The sequence below is a fragment of the Motacilla alba genome, chromosome 7 (assembly GCF_015832195.1).
Source record: "Motacilla alba alba isolate MOTALB_02 chromosome 7, Motacilla_alba_V1.0_pri, whole genome shotgun sequence".
Lineage (NCBI taxonomy): Eukaryota > Metazoa > Chordata > Aves > Passeriformes > Motacillidae > Motacilla > Motacilla alba.
Genome location: NC_052022.1, coordinates 24,123,085 through 24,144,611, shown reverse-complemented (window position 1 = coordinate 24,144,611; position 21,527 = coordinate 24,123,085). Strand labels below are relative to the sequence as shown.

The following is a 21,527-nucleotide window of genomic DNA, read 5'->3' as shown; positions in this document are numbered from 1 at the left end:
TTTAGTACATAATGTTTATGCACAACCAGGGCACTTCTTTAGTAGAGAAATTCAGCAAAATCAAATTCCTGGCTTAAACCTCAGAGGGTGTCTGGCACAGTGTCTCTGATCTTTTGGGAGAGGAGAAAATAGAACAGCTAAAGCTTTAGTTTCACATCTCTAGTAATATTTAAAATTTGAAATAGTTTCATTTTAACTTGTTCAGCTTATAGGCAACTGAAACCCTACCAAATTCTTATATTTAAGGATTTTTGATTGCTGGAAGATTAAAACCCAATGTTAAGAAATGCATTTTTCAACATAAAATGCAGTCACCACAAATTATTTGCATTGCAGTAGATACAGCCAGTCTCACCTTGCAGGTGCCATGGGCAGCACAACATTGGGACAAAATCTTTGGTGGCTCTTTATTGTGTGAGTGACTTGAACTTGTGATAAACCTACCTCTTCTGGTTTTGCAAAGGCATCAAAATACCCCAGAGCCAGCATCCAGTACAACCAGAAGGCAATTATGCCATAGAAACACACTACCTGATGCTCAGAACTGTCAGAGCCTGAAAACAAGTAAAGCTCTCAATTTTTCTGGGAAGCACAGCAAAAATAGCAATTCACTCAATTTAAATGGGGAAAATGTAGACAAAAATACCAAAAAGGTAGGCTCTCCTCTAAAGGTTTAGACACATTCAGATCACTGTCAAAGATTCTTTAAAAATTAGTTTTTAAACTTCTTACTTTAGCTCTTGCTAAGAGTGAGTTGAAGTAAAAGTCAGGCTCTAACCACTCATGGGATGTGGGGAATACTGCTGGAATGCAGGTGAAATGTAGCAATGTAGTAACCTCGTAGATTTTAAGTTGAAATTAATCAGATTTAATATCATTCCACTCCTTGTAACCATTCTTCCCATTCAACAGTGGAGATGCACTAGGAGTCACCAGAGGGAGCCTGCATGCCAAAAATCCCACTGTTTTTTTTTAAAAAAAACTCTTTAATTTCAGATTGCAAGGACATTGAAAGCTGAATTTACATAATTTCTCCTTTGCTGAAAATAAAAAAGAGAAGGCTGCTGCCTGCCTTTGCCCGTGTGGGAGATGGCCAGCCCCTGGGCACTCGGTGCTGGGCCAGAGGCAGCTGCTGGCCCTGCTGCTCTCTGGCAGCGTCTCTGCTTTCCCAGCTCTCCCTTCCAGTGGCTGCTCTTCCTTGAGGCTCAAGTCTGGCCCCAGTCCCAGCTGAACTGGAGAGGCGCCCATGGGTGTCCCGCACCTCACCAGCTGCTCTCCAGGGGCAGGCGCAGCCACGGTGTGCCCTGTGTCCCTGTCACCTGGAAAGGTGCAATTGCAGCGAGTAGCCCAGAAACCTGCACCCTTCCCAGAGTTTACCAGATGTGTGTGCACATTTACTGCTTGCCATGTGCCAACATACACAGCAGTGGTGCACCCTGAGCTGGGAGAACCACAGCAAACACTTCAGGGGAGTGCTTTCCTTCTGAGCAGTCGCTGGATCCCACAACTCCTTTAATTGCATTGTTAGAAATAGTTACTCTGTAAACTGCTCAGAGCCTGCTAATCATCTCTCCTGGCTATAAAAGATCTGTGGAATAACACCGGTTCGGAATAACATTGTTCTCAGGTTATGTGAGAGCTGAGAAACCTGAAGTATCCTCCCTCCTTCCGTTTCAAGAAAAACTAGCAGCTACATCAGATGAGAGCTTTTAAACAACATCCTGCTGGCCTGTGCAGCTCACAGGAAAATGAATCCCTTTTCAGATCCATATGCTAGCTGCAGTATTTCCTGTGTTTTTCTGGTCACAGTCGCACACATAATTCATGTGAGCATTCAGTCGTAGCTGCAGGCCTCAAAGGATGTGGTTGAAATCTTCAGGCTGCTCATGTTCTTGTCTCCGTGCCAAGGCTCTGGAGGATGGTTTTGGGAACTCTGTGTTCTGGCTATACTGGGCAATATTGCATCTCAAGGGGTGAAGAAAGGGAGAAATTATGGAGGGGAGAAGAACCACACGGCTTTCGGTAGAAAATTTTTGGTTTTTGATAAATGCAAATAGGCATCCACTTCAAAAGGAAAAAAAAATCAAATACTAAAAACCCAGAAAACATCCCCACCACAAGAAACCTAGCACAGATGGTCCCTAAAAATTAGAAGCATGGTTTCTCTATGTTTCTCTTAGCTTAACCACAGAAATAAGGACCATGTTGTTCAGAAACAGAGATATCACAAAGCTAATGTGCTACTGGGACCTTGACTCGGGTCAGGGTGAAACCTGAAGCAAAAGAGATAATGGTAAGCTACTGTCCCTGGAAGAGCAGCTTGTGGCCAGGAGCCACTCTCATGGAAATCATTGCCCTGATCCCAGGAGGACTCAGAGCAGGTGGTGAGAGCTTGGTTGATGGCTGCGAGCCTGCACCCACTTGCACATGCTCATAAGGACCAGCACAGCTGATGGAATCGTAGCTGGAAGGTCGTGGGATGATTTTGCTGTGTCAGGCTAATGCCACTGCTCAATGCACAGTGGTGCCTTTCATGTTATACAAATTCACTATTAACCTTGAGCTTGCCTCTAGTCATTCTATCTTCTGAAAGCTTTGCCTTTTGGGGGTGGGGATTTTTATAAATCAAATTTGACTACGTGGAGAGGAGACATTAATAGACAAAGGGAAATGTGTAGAAATATGCAGTTAGGTACAAATGCAGGGAAGGCTTTTCTTTTTAAGGGTAAATTAAATGAGACAGCAGGCCACATACTGTGGAGACTTTTTAGAAGCACACTACTTAGAGAAGTACCTCTGTATGTTGTGCTGCAGCTGCCTCCTGAGCAGCCCAGTACAGAGTGAGCAAGCTGCCCACTGCTCCCCAGCCGTGAGCCCTGGCAGGGCTGCAGCAGGAGCGTGCTCTCCCCAGTGGGGCTGAGCCGTGGCTCAGAGCCAAGGGGAGGGAGGCTCTGACAGAGGCACTTGCCCTCAGTGTATGCACAATCCTGCCCTGCCTGTCTGGGAGATGTCAAACACTGAACAGGAGCAGCAATGTGTAATCTAGGGCTTCATTCTGCCATCTTGCTTGGGATCAAATTCCAGGTTTACAATGCTCTAGATGAAACAGAGGGGCAATCATTGTTTATTACAGTAGGGCTGGCTGGAGTCAGTGTCTGCCATGTGGCTTGGTTGTTAACCTCCAGCACAGAACATAGAGCAAGGAAATAAAATTTAATGCCCTGTCAAATGCCTGACTTCATAAGAATCTTACATGTTCTCCTAAAAATATTATCTTTTCTTCAAAAGCTGCTTCAATTCAGAACACAACACTGCCAAAATCTTTGTAATTTCATGATAAATACATCTTGTAAAAAAAGTAACCAGAAAACACATGCTGCCTTCCCAGGATTTCTGCTTTATATTTGAAAATATGTACTATGTCTCCCATATTTTTGTTCCATAGTATTTTATGTTGCTAGCTCTTAAAAGGTTGACTTTTTAATGTAGTCTGTTACTGCTTAGAATCAGTATGATGTTTACATTGCCCTGTATTTAATACAACAATGCTTAATAACACTTTTCAAGTCATAAATGCTGTTTCACAGCACTTTTCTATGATTAGCTTTTATCATAAAAATTAAGTTGTACCTTTAGAAGGAGGCCCATTTAGCATTTGTTGCACAAGATTAGAAGGAACTAACTATCAGATGTGTGGATTTCACACTGAGCCAAATGAGGCCAGTGTAAATACTCCCCCAGCGCTTGGTCTGTGCTGGACCTCACGTGGTAACTTAGGGACTGACATTAGTGCTCAACACAGCCCTTTCTTCTTCACTCCAGGTAAGAGTGGCTATAACACAATCATCCCAGTTTTTCTGTGGAACAGATTTCAAGTTTAGTCTCCACTGGACACCTTGGTCTCTCTATAGGTTCTGCAGTATTTATTGCAGCCGAGCCCAGAGTCATTTTGAAGCAAGAGCTGCCAGCTGTATGAAATGAAATGTATTCAAAGCTGCCAACAGTAAGAAATTAAATACAGACTACAGCAGTGTCTGCCAATGTGTTGGGCAGTACCATAACAGTGGCAGCCAACTGAACTTGAGATGGCAGCAATCTGATGTATCCCTGTCACCAACTCAGTGATTCAACTCACCAACTCACTAATTAATTTAACATTTTTTTTTAATTGTATCTACTGTCATCATCCTACTCAAGTAGTTCAAGTCTGAGGAATGAGAGAGGAGGGTAGAGAGAGGGGGAAAGAGACCAGGCACTAGAAGGTAACATCTTAGTAAAGATAGCCAGGAAATTCATTCAGGGCCATTCTGCATCAAGTGGTGTGGTTGTATGGAGGTGCACTGACTAAGATGTGGATAAGAACAGTATATAAATGATGAGAAAAGTAGTTTGGGAAACAAAGCTGCATCTCTTGTGATCGAGTTAGGGACATGGGAAAAACTCAATGATACAAAACTGCAGCAAAGATCTTCTATTCCCTGTTCTTCAGAAGGTCCAGACAGTTGTGAGCCTTCCACGCAGGAAATGAAGTGCAGTGATGGCATTTTGTCACATCACAACACATGAACAGACGAGCAGTGCACATGGAGAACGAGGCAGAGCTTAGCCTTCTGTGACCCAAGAAACAACTTACTGAGACAGATTTTCTGCTTAAAAGGAATGTGGTGAAGAACTGGTACTACCAGGCTAAGGAAGAGACGTTCCCTGGGACATGGCAGCTCTGCTAAGGTGTTAGAGGAAGACTGCCCAACCTCAGGAATTGCTCCAACCACTGGACATTGCCGGGTTTTGTGCAGTGGTCCTAGCCCCCTGTCCAGTAGTTATCACAGCCATTTAGCCTACTGGAAAACGAAGAAGGTCCAAAATACCACTCAGGACTGAGAGGATAATTGAGAACCATCTCCATGTTCTGTTCTGGCCACATGGCTGATGTGCAGCACAATCATCTTTGGAAAAGGATCATCATTGGAGAGATTGGAAAAACGCACTAGGCTGAGTCAGACTCACTCACTTAAGAAAAGTTTGACTGGGCACCAGCTCAATTTGTGAATTCTCACAGGCCTGGCCTTGATGTTTAGAAGGCTGTGTAAGATATCTGATGTTATGGCTAACATTAATTTCCTAAAAATTAAACTTAAGCCTGTGTATGAAGCAGAAGCAAAAAAAGACATGGTATTTTTCTTTCTAGAATAGTGGGATGTTTTGTGTTCTTACACTGATGTGTTTGTTAACACTAGAAGCTCTTTGCAGAGTTTGCCATGTAAAACGGCAGCCTGTAAAATGATACAAGTTTCTGTAGTGACTGCTAAAGCCTTAGAAACTTCATTCCTGTGCCACTTGAAGTAAATTTAGCCTGAGATTTTTGTTCCACAATGATACTCATGGGCTCCAAACTCAGGGCTTACCATACTAACAATAATCTTTAATGTCTCCAGACTCTACCCCTGTTCGTTGTTAACCTTCAGTCACAAAGTAATGAGATGCATCAGACATCGTCAAGCTGGCCTAAGGGGTTACAAACTTGGATGAGGGCCACATACTGTACTAATTGCTTCTAATAAATTACATATTTCAGGAGGGACATCATGATTTTAATCATTTATTCTGCATGTTGTTTCCTTTGGAGAGAAGTACAAGCAGGCACTAAACAAGCAGAGCATCTGAAATTCATGGCAGAAGCTAGAAAGAGCTCATTTAATATCAACCATCATTGTAAATACTAGAATTATGCATGTATCAAATCCCTGGGTCTGAACACTTTGGGAAAAGCCAGTGAGTTCTGGTTGTTTTAATGACTCAAACCAAAATAATGTCTTTGAATGTTCCTTAGATTTATAACAGCTCTGATTTAATCCCTTTTCAAATCTTGTAGCTGGGGCCTAGCTCAGGAAAAAGCCTTTGTTTTTATGCAAAGAAAAATACACTAGGAGTGAATTTAAAGCATTTATTTCCCAAAAGGCTGAGAGGGAAAATAGTAAAATGTATCTCTTACTTGTTTGGGGAATGACTTTAATTATGATTTGATGGCTCCTCATTGCAAAGGTGTTCCGGTGGACACAGACAGCTACAGTAACTTTTTTTAAAGCCTGCTGAAATTAGCAGGATCTTGATCTGATCTAAACAGCCCCTTGCAGAATGAACTAAGATGAGTGAAGTTTTCCTATTTCCCTGCCCTCTAGCACGTCCAGGCTAGTAGACCCACTGCTAATGAAATCCTCAAATCACTTGGGAACGTGCACTTCCTTCACAGGGGGAGACCTTGATGGTATTTAAATAGCCACTGGTATTAATAGCAATAGCTGGTAGATAATGTGGGGATTTGGGACCTCTAGGGAGCAATGCAGGTTTGGGAACAGCTCAGGCTGTCTTCTGTTAGTCTTTGTAAACCTTGCTTCCTGCACTGCTGTCTGCATTTCCTTCCAAGGATGAGCTGAGCTACCAAACAAAACATGACTACCTAGGTGAGAGGAAACCTGCCTGAGCACGAAGTATGCCCTGGCATGGAGAGCTCCAGCTGCAGCTCTGAGACTCAAATGTGCACTTCTGATTTTCAAGTGGTAAGGAGACACCAAGGAAGCACCATTACCTGGGTAAGTGCAATGCACTTGTGCCTTGGCAGTCTAAGATGCCTTCACTTGGTCCCTCTCCGTCTGGAAGGGTTATCATCCCATTTTAGACTTCTCTGGCAAGTGTGAGGGTAAAAAGTGAGCCCCCAGCAAGACTTCCAGGGATTCCTCTAGCCCACCAGGAAGAATAAAAAGACATTTCTAAAGATGCTGTTTGTGCTTGGATGGATGGATGGATGGATGGATGGATGGATGGATGGATGGATGGATGCATGCATGCATGGATGGAGGGAGGGATGGATGGACCTTTGTGCTAGAACAGCTGGACATCTACTTTGGTAAAGGATCAAAGGATTCTTCTTGGTTTTGTCATACAGAACAAGATGCAGATTAGTAAATAGGAAAAAAACTCCTTACACATTGAGAACTGACTGGAAAAGATTGCCCAAAGCAAAATTGGTGACTATTCAAATTGCAAAACATTACTGTGGCTGTTTTTTATGGTATTTTTCATAGGGAGGTTCAAGCCAACCTTCACACTTGAAGAAGAAGACCTTAAAGGATGAGAAAATTTGAAGTTCAGGCATAAAAGCACATGCATAACAGAAGAAAAACTGACACAAATAAGGGAACTGGAGGTGATGAATCCTCAGTTAAGATTGCTGCTAAACATAGAAAAAAACCTATGACAAGCCAAGAGGCGAATCACAACATACAGAAAATACAATGGATTCATTTGATGCAATCTGCAGATACTGACTTTTGCCAACATTGCATGCTACATACCAGCATGGAATTAAACTCTAGTGAGGCAGGTTAGGAAAGAAATATCTATGAAAGCAAAATGGAAAACCTCTTTGCCATCCATTAGGTCTGGTAATATAACACTAAGAAGCACACCATGCTCAGCTGTTATCTGGTTGGCCAGCTGAGTCCCTCTCCAGATTACTACTTAAATCAATAGCTCTCACATTGATTTTTCCAGCACACTGTATTCCAGTAAAAAGAACAATGCTCTGAGATGAGTCAGCTATTTGTTCTGTCTGTAGGAACTCTGGTGTGTTTTTGTTTAGGAAAATAAAAGCAGGAGCCAAAGTACACACAGATACACAGTAATAAGAACCTGCCTGTTGCACCAGGTTTGCTACAGCATGCTGCAGCAGCCACAGCCCAGCCTTGAGCTAGAGAAAGCTTCTGTAATGATAAAACTGAAATATTTGAGGATAGTCTTCGACGGATAATGTTGAATTTTAGTTTAATAAGTGCAATGGCAGAGAGAAAAAATATGCCCCCATATATATCAAAGAATAGAATCACAGAATCCTGGAAGGCTTTGGGTTGGAAAAGACACCAAAGATCATCTCATTCCAGTCCCCCTTCCATGGCCAGGGACACCACCCACTAGACCGGGTTTCCCAGAGGCCCAACGAACCTGGCCTTGGACACTTCCAGGGATGGAAGTCACAGCTTCTCTGGGCAATGTGAATCCCTCATCTGGGCAATTTAACTAAGAGGCTGATCTCCATATATTTACCATGATAGGTAAAACCTCAGCAGTACTGCATTTGTTGCATATATTTTCATGTATTTGGATATTTCATGTAACATGTATTATAGTTCTGGTGTTGTAACCAGTCATCACCATTTTCTGATGTTCCTTCTGCTCTTTTCAACCATGCTACCAATTTCCCATTTTATATGGGCTCCTATAACCACAACATGAACATTCATTTCCTCTTTCTCTCTCTTCTGCCTTGCCATCAATACAGAAACCAGCAACCTTTCTCTCACACAGTTCCGTAATTATTCCAAGAAACTTACAGAAAACTAACTGTAACAAAACTATTTTCAGCTACTTGGAGATTTGGAGTCAGGCTGAAGTACAACTCTGCCCATGGCTTCTCTTGATCCCTTTCTGCTGCAGGCATGGAGCAAAGCTCCTGCCATGGCCCCTTTTCTTTCCCACAGCCTTCTGCACACAGCTGCTGTCTCAGCTTCCAGGCTCAGTTCCACTGCCTGCAAGCTTGGCTTATTTCTGGGAACCATGAGTTAACAGCAGCTACAAACCACTAAAATGCCATAGAAGTTAACAAATGAAAATATTTGTCCCTCTTCTCCACTCCATTTATTACGTCCAACTTTAAATGTAAGGTAGCAGATTACAGTCTACCCCAGCTTCCATTAGCAACAGCCTCAGAGGGTATGGAGCAGACAAGGAGCTGTAAAGAATTTTATTTTTTTTTACTTTACTGTATGTCAAATACCATATTATGAATATACTGGAGGAAAAACAGTGCACAGGAAATATAGAAGTATATGCTCAAAGTGGAGGAGGAGTGTGCAACTATGAAGCCTGTTATTCTGAAAATACTGTTGAATAGTGTTATCTTCAACTGCTGTAAAACTAGAATAATTTAAATCATTACAAAAACTCTGTATTTCTCAGTAGAAACAGCTTTGTATGTTGCATAGCACTGTGTATTTCACATTGTTGTATATTTGCCTCACAGTCTCTTAGTCCAAACAAAAAAAAAATCATAATTAATGAATAAAAATCTTTCAATACCAGTGAAAAGGAAGAATAATGGATTTTTCACCAGGTAATTTTTAACTTTAAAAGATCATATTTATGACCGTAACAGTATGGTAAAGCTGGAGCAGTCCAGCCTGTTTACAGGAAGGGTTATGAATTTCCAAGTGCCTACCTGTGTATCTGGGACTATGGTGTAATTTAGGATGCTAAGGCATGCAGTTCTTGAGAGAAGCCATGAGGACCTGTTTTACACCACAGTTCACAGAGTATTTAGTTTAGGCTTGTACAGCAAAATAATACAGCAGTGAGATCAATAGGTATTGCTATCCATGCAAAGCATTTTCCTTCCAGAAAAAATATTGAAATTGAACATCATAAGATCATTTCTAATATTCAGCATACAAACTTCAGCCTATTTTGGCAAACAGAGTCTTGTGTGGCAGCTGAGTGATATTTTATTTGAGGACAAGTACTAGAGAACTGCAGCTACAGAATGAGATGCACAGAACTGGCTGATATGGTAGATTACCTCATGACAGCAGCAGTATTTCACACAACTAATCAAATATCCCACCTCTTCTGCCTGGTAATAAAGTGTGTTAAGCAGACAAATGGAAATTTATGTATTCATTATCTGTCAAGAGACACCTGGCAGGATGGCCTTTAGGCTGCAGTCTGAACATAACCCTGCTCTGACAAGTGTCAGTCAGAAGTGCTGGTCAATCAGCACAGATCTTGCTTCACTGCAATCACCATCCACTCAAATTCTGTTTAGAACTGCATAAGAAGCAGGGCTAAATGTAGCTGTTCTGATCCCAGGTGATATTCCTACTGCTTTTGTACATATTCCTAAAAAGCATGGTATCCCTCAAAACTTTTACCAAGACTTCTCATTTTTCCTTATCTTCCCAAGAAAGTCTTCACACACCCTATTGTCACAACCCAGACCACAGTTTTGGTCGTTGTCCTTTTCCCAGCTGCCTGGAAATCAGAGGCAGAATATGGGGGAGTGGTTTCAAATAAGAAACAGAGAATGGCCCCAGCACCAACAGAATTTACATATTCGGGAAGCTCTGTTGATAGCTTGGCATTGAATTATCTGTTAGAGCAAACTAATCAAAGCATAAAAACTTTTTTTTTTCCCTCAAACAAATAAATTTGCAACTGCAGCAAGATTCTGTGCTGAGGATGGAGAGATGGCCAGCATCAGGCAGGTGGGCAGTGCCAGGCAGTGAGAGCAGAGTGTGAAGGCAGTGATGGCCGGGCAGCGCCCTGTGGCACTGCCCTGGTCCCGCTGTCCCCCCGCCACGGGAGCCCCCGAGCCCCGGCAGGAGCTCACAGTACCTTTGAGGGCAGGTGGGGTGAAGACGCTCTGCTTCCTCTGCTTGGGAGAGGCACTCTGAGACTGCGAGGGACAAACAGAGAGCAGAGTGAGACACGGGCACCGAGAGAGCTTTCTGCTCGTGGCAGCTCCCTGTGCACCCTTCTGAGTGCCCATCGGAGAGCTCTGGGCAAAACATGCTGTGTGCATACATGCCAGCTCCCGGGCTGTCATGTATGCAGGAAAACTGAGACAAAAACACGTGTTTAATGGACAACCTTTATGACTCCCAGGCAAAACAGACCTAATACTACCGAACATTACCCTTCACTCTATGCAAATATTGTTAAACATAAAATTAGGATAGCCTGTGCTTTTAACAGCCTGTGCAATTGATTCTCTTAAGGCAAATAAATGTCTATGTTTATTATAATAGTTGCAAGGTTTACATTAGCCAACGTTCCAATTACAGTGTGATCAGTGATTATGTGCATGTGTAAGGTAGTACTGAAATATTACCATTTACATTTTAATATAAATAAGAGGAAAACCTCTCCCCCTGTACCTCTTCAATGTGTTCTATTAAACCCAAGATGATAATTTCAGCAGCCAATCACTCAGCCTTTAACTGAGCCTCATTTGAGTGTTATATTTGGTTAAACTTTGTTGTATGGCCCTGAAATTGCATCCATGCACAAAAGAGAAATTATTCCAAAGTAATGGCACTAAAATTCACATAGAGTAACAATAGTATTATTATATGATCCCAATACACATAGAGTAATAATAGTATTACTTCATCATATCAAACTGGAGTATATTCAGTGCTCAAGCAGAGCAGCTTCTGCAAAATGAAAACAGCTAAATTGGTGTCAATATTATACCAACATGAATTTTGTCTACATAAAAAGGATAAGAAAGTCCTTTTTATGGTCCTTGTACATACAGTACACCCTCAGCTAGCTTTGGAAGACATAAGCACCATATCACACTCCTAACCAAAAGGTTAAGGAAAAACTGTGACCAAGCTTTTTTTCCCCCACTCATTTTATCAATTTCTAGTTGTAGTAATGATGTTGCCTTACCCAAACATTTGCTAAAAATGCCAGATATATACACAATTAATTTTAATCAGATCTATTTCTTCTTGGAACATTTGAGACATGTTTCACACAAGTAGGGCTAATCCTACTAACTTAGCTTATCACAGAGGATAGAATGATAACATTTATAAATAAAATATTGTCTTCTTTGGAAAGAGAAAGTTATTTATAAACACTATAGGATAGCTTGGTGAAGCTTATACCAGTAAATCTTTATATGTTTGTATTGGAGTTCAAATTTGAACCAATCAATACCTCCTGCTGCTATTTAAGGTGCTGCCCGCTGCTCTGAGCAGTGGGTGAAGGAGAAAGAGATCAGGGAATTGGAGGAACCATGCAAGGGGAGGCTAGAAAATGAGATCAGAGGAGCCAGCTTTCAACTCTTGCGCAGGCAACATGACTGCACTGCCTGCTGTGGGCTTGACAAGTGATGGAGAGAGTGGAGAGGTGTTTGTGCCCAGCAGTGACCTGCAGGTCCACAGCAAGGCTTGGCTGGGGTGAACTGGCAGGGTGACTCCCCTTGGCTTTGCTGTGCTTTGACAGGGCATGGCAGCAAGGCAGAGGGGAAGCTTGCCTCACCCAGCTCTCTGCTACAGGGAGCTGGCAGAACACACAACACAGCTTTACACAGCCCTGCTTGGAAAATGATGTGCTACTGCAGATGGCATGACAGTGTAAATAAAAGTATCCCCTGGGATGAATCAGTGAGTTTCCGAAAGTTTTTAACAATAGAACTATTTTAACAAAAAGTATGTTTAAAAAAAAATAAAATCACTTACCTCTGCCTGTGAGATGTTTGTTCTCTTCTCATCTTTTTCTAGAAAAAAAATGTATGAAAGGAGAAAAGTGAATACAGAAGCATTTCTCAGTGCTAACTTTTGTAACTCTGCCATGAACCTACAGCACTGCTGTAAATAAGAAATTAACCTTCTAATTTACAGCTTTTCTTTCTCATTTGTCTGTCTCAGAAAGCCAGAGGCCCTGATTAGCATTTAGACATAAGCACTGCATCGGAAGCACTTAACTCCCATTTTTGTCAGTGAATAACAGTGAGCAATGGAGTTCCTTCAGCAGCAGGCCCTTTGTCCTGGCTGGCAGCAGGGCTCTGCAACTGGGGCTGTCAGGGTACAGGGCTGCTTTGCCCAGGGACTGAGCTTTCTTCTGCGGTTGGCAAATGGTGGGAAGTAAACTCAAAAGGGTTCTACTGCACTCAAATAATAAGAACTTCACCTCAGGTAAGCTATTGATACATGAATACTGGTGCTGAAAAGTGCCTTGCAGTAATATGTAAAATTAACAAAACAAAGCTCAACAAAGAGCAATCTTTCACCTTAAAAAATTTATTACATTACCATACTGAAATTTTTCCTGAAACTTTTTACTTTTTTTGCTTTAATTTGCTTTAGACTATACGTATGGCAGAATTGGCAAAACTTGAGACTTCTATTAAAAATAAGTGTGTCTGAGAATCTGTATAAACAACTAAGATGGTGTGACACAGAGGAGGCTCAAGGTTCTTCCTAACCATGGCACATAACCAGTTTTTGTGTGAGCCAAATTATTTTGCTGCTGTTGTATTCATGTGGCTAATGGCCAGAAAATATCTGTCTTCTGCTGATGATTTCGCAAATATTTGACAAAGATCATGCAGGATATTTAATAAACAGTAGTTTGGAGTCCTAGAATAAAATGTCATTAAAAATATAGACATCAATCTCTCACTGTTGCAATGGGCCTTCTAAAATTTTCCACTGGCAGATATCAGTATGCAATTTTCACTGGGGTGGGACAGATCTGTAACCATAGGTCTGAGCAAAGAATTAGGCTAGGCAATACAATTTCATCTGACTTATTCTCTAGATATTGGCCTCTTGTGGTGTGCTGTGCATGAGGGGACAAGCCAGTCCATGCAGCTGGATCGATCGATTTTCTATCACATCCTTTACCATTGTCTCTGTGCATCTTGCAAACATTAATTGATTTACTAGATTTTTCAATATAAGTATTTCCCATTATGTCTCTCTGAAAGATATTCAAATCACTCATACTCAGGGTTAAAAAGTGTAGTTGAAAACAGGGCTGAATACTGAATATCCCACAGATACAGAATTAGACAGCACAATCAGGAGTTTCCTGCCATTGACATTTGTGTGAACTTTGGTGAGGTCGCTGATCTCCTCCTGGACTTCCCTACCTGTAAATAAGTATAGCAATATCTATTTCAGAATAGAAGTGTCTATTCCAGCCCATGCAACAGTTTGGGGTATGAAGCCAGGCTGGTTAAATGGGTGATTATTTATGGCTTGCAGTCTTTCTTATTGGTTGCATACCAACACATCAATTAGTCAACATTAGACTTTTTTTTATTATTATTCAGGATACTGGATTTAGCTTCTATGCTGAAATTTGAATAAATCAGGGACTTTCAGCAAAGAACAATGAGGAGTAAGTTACATCCCATTCCTTCCTGAAAATCTAAATTTGCCCAGATTAAAAATATATTTTGTAAACCCAAGCTGATGCTTGCATAAGGAACAAAACCTGACATCAGTAGCTTTGTTGTGTTTCAGGTCTTGATCCTGAGAATGTGCACAACTCCAAGTTGGCTCTCACATTTAGTGTTCTGAGTGATGTGACATGAAAATTGTCAGCACTGCAACATTTACAGCCTTTCCCTTCACTCAGCAGCCTTTATATGACAGGCAACTTTGGGAATAAGGACTGGTCCTGTGTGGAGTTAGAGAAACCATTCATTTCCACAGGGCAAATAGTGCCAATGAGAAGCATCAGACAATGTGGACATTTAAGAACAACCTGTAAAATCACACAAACAAACAGTTTTCCAAATCAGTAAACAGAGATTGGAAAGCAACCTAAGGGACGGACAGATACAAACTCCAGGCAGGAGCCATGAAGTGTTTCAAGTGAGTTGTGAGATGAAGGGAAAGGTACAGCTGGCTGGAGGTGAAGTTTGGGCAATGGTACATTTTGACATGAGTTTCTTTTTGAGGACAGAAGGAGGAACACATGCTAATTTTTCACAGGTTTCTTGATGGATGAGACTCAATCAAGAATACAGATTTTTAAGGAGAGGTGACAAGGAATGGGAACAAGGGAAGCCTAAATCCCAGAATGCCATAGACTGAGGCAGAGGGGATAAAATAAACAAATCCTCTGTGTATGGAGGACAAAGAGGAGAAGAAATGCAAGGGGAACATAGAAGATAGAAGAGCTTGTGAGTAACTGAAGTAGTAATAAGAGACAGGGACATTACAGGGACATTGTACCAACAGTAAAAGGGGAAATTTAGGGATGAGAGAGAGCAGAGCTGGAGTGCAGTGTGGGCTGGAGCTCAGTCAGGAGTTCTCTGCCTGCCCAAATACTTGGAGGCATCTTGGTCTAACTGAAGGATTGCATTAATAATTGTGTGAGCACTCTTCCTTGGACAAAGAGGGGTTTTCCAGTGTAACTTATAATGCTTTATAAAGCTACTTCATAACACAATTTAATTAAGTTTATGAAAGCATGTTGTTACAGCAGTCTTACTAGGAAAACATCCTTGTGAGAGTAAATGAAAGAATTAATGAATTAATGCTGCAAAAGGCCAGTACTGGCATCAAGAGATCTTGTAGAAAATCTCTGTGACAATAGATTTTATTGTGAGAATGGAAGGTACAATGTAAGAAAAAAGATCGTCAGTTACCAACTACAAATCAGAAATTTCTACCACTGGAAGCCAAACAAGCCATACATCTCCCACTCCCCTCTCAAACCCATTGACAATTATAAACTGAATTTCTTTAGTGAACTCTTAGAGCATCAAGTCATCTTGAGAAGGGTCAGGAAATAATCACGCACTAAATCACAAAGATCCGAATGTGATCTCTGATTTGTCTGCTGAGTGCTGTGCAGGCAGAACTACACTTGCAAAAAAAACCTTAGTTATACAGAACGAGCAATTCATTTTTCATGTTTCTATCATGGAGAGCATGAAGAGATCAGCTGTTTCTCTTATGCATTAAACAAACCCCTAGCTCTCAGTAGGTAACTTCTTTCTACAGGTTTGCTCTCTTTTTTGGGGCTAGAAAGGGAGAAAATGATATTCCATTTTCCTTCCTCACAGACCATAACATTGTTCACAGAACACAATATAGCTGTATTGTATTCCAAATCTCAACATACAGCTTTTTTCCAGCGTAACTTATTCTAGGCTGCTCTAATTACTCACAGGACTCTAATCAGTCAAGTAATTTCTTGACAGTTTTTGTGGTTTTGTTTTAAAGAAATGTAATAGAAATCATATGAAGACCTGAGAATGGGTTTGTACATACCCAAATGGAGGTAAGTAAAAACAAGACTGGAGCTTTGTTTAAAGACTTCTTTACATCCATGCTGAGGAAAAAGCAGTCAAGGACTTTCCCTTGTGCTGGGTGAATAATGTTTGAGCCTAGTGTGAACCTTACCTCATGTAGGCTGGAGCATCACCTGGCAAAATAAACAGGACTTAAGGCTTTTTTTCTATATCCTCAGATAAATAAATATGCAATGAAGGGTTCAGTCTAAAAGGTATTCCCATCAATTCAGACCTGTGCACAGACTTTCTGAAACAACGCCTTAGTTTTTCTAAGGAAAGTCCCTTCTGAGAGCCCATCAGCCTGCACAGACCTCTTTCAGAACCAGAGTTCTAAGCTTTAGCCTTTACCCAGGGCAAAACCTCATCCACTTGCAGGGAAACCTGCAAGATCTGGCCCCAGCTATGTTGCCAAAATAGGCTGAAGAAGCCCCAGGGGGTTGTGTCCCAAACATTGCTGTTAGCTGAGCTCTGAATCTTCATCGGCGCATCCCCCAGCCCAGCTGATAGAAGGAGCTGAGCTCCCCCAAAGGTGTCCTCATCTGAAGCCAGGGAAGAACCCAGAGGAAGAGGCTGATTGCAGCTGGAATGAGATCTGCTTGGTGGTGCAGATCACTCCTTCCACGGATCCCCACTGCTGTGCAAACATCGTGTCTGCGCTGGGGGAAGCTTTGTGGTCATTTTAGAGTGAGATCAAAATTCATCTGCCTTGCTTCTCCCCCTGGACAATGTTAATGCACTTGGAGCAGCCATGCAGGGTGAGAGGTGACCTGTTTTAAAGGAGCTGGCCTCTGATATCACCCATGGGCTCTGCAGAGGTCTCATCCAGCAAAGGCTTATCTCATCCAGCTAAGTACCTTGCTTGCTTTCCTCTCAGCAAGAGCAAATAAAAGCCTTTCCTGTGGGGTTTCAGTCAGGCACTGGAGAAACAGAACAGGTCAGAGGCCAGTTTTTACACAAAAGAAACTCAGTAAGAGGCTGGTATAATTGTTGGAGAAAGCTTCTTGTAAAGAGTTTGGAATTTTCTTTGGGAAAACATAGCTCAGCAGATAAAAATCACAGGAGGCTGATAGATTTTGACTCAGGCAATTTTAGAAACTAAAACCAGGAAATAATCCTTCATTCTCCTGCCATTTAGTGGCAGAAAAAGAAAAAAAATTGAAAATTATGTTTCAGTCATTTCACATTTCAATTTCTCCACCAGTAAAAGAAAATAAATATTTTTTGATCCACCAGTTTACCGGTGTTTGACCACCATCATCTGTATGAGCCATTGGTATTTGTAAAACAAGCTCACTGAACTCTGATTTAGAAATTGACTGATATAATACTTGTTTTTTCTGCTATCACAACTACTTTTCCTTTCTTCTAGAAGACATAGCAAGATCAAAAAGTATTTAATGTTTTCTTTTTGCCAGAGTCCTAACTACATGTTGCCACATCAGCTAGCATCTCACCACTTTTTACTAAACCACTGAGGTAGGTAAAGGAAAAAAATTCAGAAAAGACCATCATAAAAATGCTTACATAGCTAATTGTTGGATTTTCTCTTGCTAGTTTTTATTTGCCAGTGTTTATCAATGAGAACTTGACTATGGGTTTAGATGTCATTACATTTAATTACAAAGAAATATCCTGGTAAGCCCTCCTGGAGTGAGTATGTGTTTCTGAAAATATTCCCATTGCAGAAGAGCTCATTAGGCCCTGAATGCAGCTGCTGTGGCAGGCGGAGCTGGGAGCTCTGCTCCCCTCCTCACTCGAGTGCTGACAAGAGAGAGCGTGTGCTGCGCTGCTGCTGCTGCATCCCACTCACTAATCAGCATCTAAATTACTGCCTGGCCCTTGAGGGAGCACTAATAACAAGATTTGTATAGCAAGCATTAATGAAAACATAGGGCAGAGAGGAATTTGCTATACACAGAGGCATTTGCATGCCTATCTGCCCTGTCAGGCGCTTGCAGCTCAGGTGTGTAGTTTGGGGAAGGTCCCACACTGTGCTGACAGCGCTGTCACCAAGGGACCTCTTGTCCCTCTGTCTCAGAGATCATAGCACAGCTTTTCCCAGCTAGCTCCTGTCTGTAACCAGCCCCTCATACTTCATTAAAATACTGCAGGCCAAATGAATCTGCTCTTTGGACATTTAATTTTTTTTCCCAGATAAATGAGTTTTCTAAACAACCCTGTATTTCCCACCTTCAATATTCAAGTAGCCATTAGGAGTACTGAGACTAGGGGCTACAATCTCCTTTGTTAGACCAAATCCTTCCTCAGAGCGCTCAAAGTCAGCCACTAAATGAAAAGAACAATCATCATTTTCCTCCTGATGCACACAGCAGCATCTGATCCAAACATCTCTGATCATACACAATCTAAGGACCCACTTTAAGCTGCACAGCCATAAGAATATGAAATAAAACCACCTTTCACAAGCTACACAGATCAAAATTTCTTTAAAACTTGCATTCTGGTAAACATAATCTATTTTGGAAGAAGCTGGAGACATTACAAACCTCAAATGTGAATCTGAATGTATTGTTTACGTCACATGATTCTCAGAAAGGAATTATACTGCCTGATTCACCACCTTGTTATTCCAGTTTCATGCCAGACTCATGGAAATCAGTCTCATTTCACTGGCATGAAACTAGAATACAAGAGTGATGAATAAGGTCTGCAGCCTTACCACAGAGCAATCATGAGTTATTACAACAGGCACAACAGTCATCCTTCTCCTAACCATTTCTCTTCCAAATTTTTCATTCTCCCTCTCTAAAATACATTATAAATATTAATACAGGACAAATCCTAAACAAGTACCATAAAGTAAATACCGCTTCTCAAAACATATTTTGAAAGAGAATTAAAACGTGATTATTTTCTCCCTTCTTATAAAAGGACTTATTTTTTTGCCTCTTGTCTTGGTCTTGCACTTCTGCCTGACTTTGTGGCCTTCCAGTTGCTGCCAGCTCAGTAAGGCTTTATTCTGATACTGCCCTGACTTTGAGTGACTGGACATAAAACAGGTTTTGTGGAAAAAGCTGTCATGAAAAGAATAGTTCCATGCAGAATTTTCTTTTTCTGAAACACAAGAGGCCCTGTCCTGCTCCATGAGAGAGGGTCAGGTGAGCAAGGCACTGGCAATAGAGCTCCTGATGTGAAGTCCTGGATATGGGGACAATTCCAGAGCTGGCAGGTCTTCCAGAGAGATAATCAACCCAGGGAGAAACGTGCATGATATAAACATTCTGTTTGGACAACTAATGTAAAGATTTGCTTTAATTCACAATATAAACAATGCTTGAAGATACTTTCTTCTAGTTGCTTTCTAAGCAGCACAAACTCCTCTTTGGTGAAGGAAATGGAGACAGCTTCTAAAGAATGACTGACTAAATAAGATTAACCAGGAGGAGGTAAGTCCTTTATTTTTTCTTTTGGTCTCTCAGATGAGACATTTTCTGAACCAAAAAAAAAAACCTCTAAGCTAATTTCCAGGAGTGACTCTGAGCCAAACTTTTCATGTAATTTGCAGCTGACCAGTGTGGGCTCCTGGCATCAGAGCTGGGAGGAGCTGCTGGCAGGAGCACAGGGTGTCACTGAGGGCAGGAGCTCTGCATCAGGGTTTGCCTCCACACTGCTTTGAAGCTCCCTAAAATTTACTCATCCCAAAGAGTAACCACTTATTTAACAGCAAAGTATTTCTTTCTGTTTCCAGCATGACAGAGTTGAGCTCAATCAGAAATCTGGGGTGTCTGCTGTGCTCTGACCCTTGGCAAAGAGGAGTTCATCAGTGCCTGGTTCTGCTGGCTGTCAAGGGGAGCTGAGTGGTGTTACAGGCAAAATGAGTCCCACGGGAGTTCAACACATGCTCAGTGCAAATCCTGCACCGGCAAAACAAACTGGGCAAAGGGGAGTGTTGGAGAGAAGGGAAAGACTGACTTCTGTCACTGACTTTATTAGCTCTTAAGCAACAGCAAGTTTTGCCATTGACTTAAAAGTCAGTATTTTATCTTATATATACAGCATGAACTGGTTAAAAAAAAAAAAAAAGAGAAAAGGCAAAATACTTTCTCATTTACCAAATAGTTCTAGAGTTAGTGCAACTGGGAAAGAACTTCAGCCATACATAAACTGCCTCTTAGTCAAAACTCTTGCTCATTTTCTAAACTAAGTAGCAACAGTCATCTCAATATTCACTAAGCCATTGAAGGGCCAGGTTAATACATTCAAATAAGTAAAAATAAATGAGACAAACTGGAGAAAACTGCTGAGATTACTGATGTGAAATTTAAAATCCTTGATCTATCAGGAAAGCTGTTGGTGACCTCAGGTCTCAAAATGAGTAAAGTAAGACTTAAAAGATACATGATGGCCTACATATGACCCTTTTATGTACAGCTACTTAGAATGATTAAAATCTCCCATTTATATTGAAACACACATTGGAAAAAGAATCCCTTATTCTTGCAGCAAATCAATGTAAACCAGGATGATAGAGATTTTCTGGCATGAACCAGAAGGGACCTGGACAGCCATCATCTCTGGGTGCCCCAAGCAGTGCTGGTGGGCCAAACTAAACTACAAGGAAACTTTAGAAAATCAGACTTTCACAGCCATAGAGAACAAGGCAAGGGACAAAGACTGCAAGGTAGACCTAAATCACAAAATGTTATCTCAAGGTTGTCCAGCTGTGTAGAAGGAGAACTCACCTCATTGTGAGGGTACATTGACATAGGGGCTATTCTGACATGACAGACATCAATAAAGATTGCATCTTTGCTGTATGGACAAAGGGCAATTTCCACACTCATGGCTCACTCTCACCTGGCCTGAAACCTGGCAGTGAGAGACAAGACTCACATGAAGGAAATAGGAGAGCAGTGGAGATAAGAAAGGCTTTTGAGAGGTTAGAAGGCCAGAGCTGTCGAGAAGCTGCTAGCAAATACTCAGAGAAACAGGTTCCAAGAGCAGAAACACGAGTCTGCAATGAATATCCCGAGGTAAAACAAACTGCCAGACTACTAAATTTCTTGTTAATGATTGCTGCTGTTTAACCAAATGCACCCAATGCTCATACTCAAAAAACTTCCCAAGCAGCTTGGAATTCTTTTTGTACATTGATGTAGTCATAAAAATGTTATTGGTTTGTGAAAAGACTTAAGGGTGTCATTAAGTACTTTCAAATTCAGAAGGAGGTACCTTGAGCAGACACCTCCCCAGGGCTGTGAGCCCATCAGTGACACTGCAGAGTATTAGTAAAGTGCTACTTTCTGTCTGCTTGCTTGCTTTAGCTTCAGTCTGTGTTCAAATGACTGAAGAGGCTGAAGATCTAAACACAATACTGAGACAAAGATCATGAAGTAAAATTCATTATTACCAGAAATATAGTGCTAGCAAATCCCAGGATAAACTTCTAAACCATTTTCTAATAACTTCATGCACAGGAATCAGTTGGGATGGAAAATGGCTCAGAATTGACCCACCGATCGCACTCTTTGTATCAGTGTTGCAGCTGCAAATGCCATCACTGTGAGTGGTTCCTTTCTTGGCTGGGAGCTGTAGGAATATTCTAAGCTCTAAAATAAAAACCAGCAGCAGCAGCCAAAACCAAAGAAACCCCAGCCAAACATTTCTTAGCATGCTATAGCTCATAAAA

The 21,527-nt window shown here is 41.4% G+C and overlaps 1 protein-coding gene across 1 annotated transcript in view; it reads right to left on the bottom strand.

Annotated features, from left to right (window-relative positions):
• The window catches only part of PPP1R1C (protein phosphatase 1 regulatory inhibitor subunit 1C), a 47,851-nt gene that overhangs the window by 14,407 nt on the left and 11,917 nt on the right, over window positions 1-21,527 (bottom strand). The window contains 2 exon segments of the mRNA XM_038141804.1: window positions 10,444-10,504; window positions 12,303-12,340. Coding sequence (XP_037997732.1) covers window positions 10,444-10,504; window positions 12,303-12,340 — 99 coding nt within the window.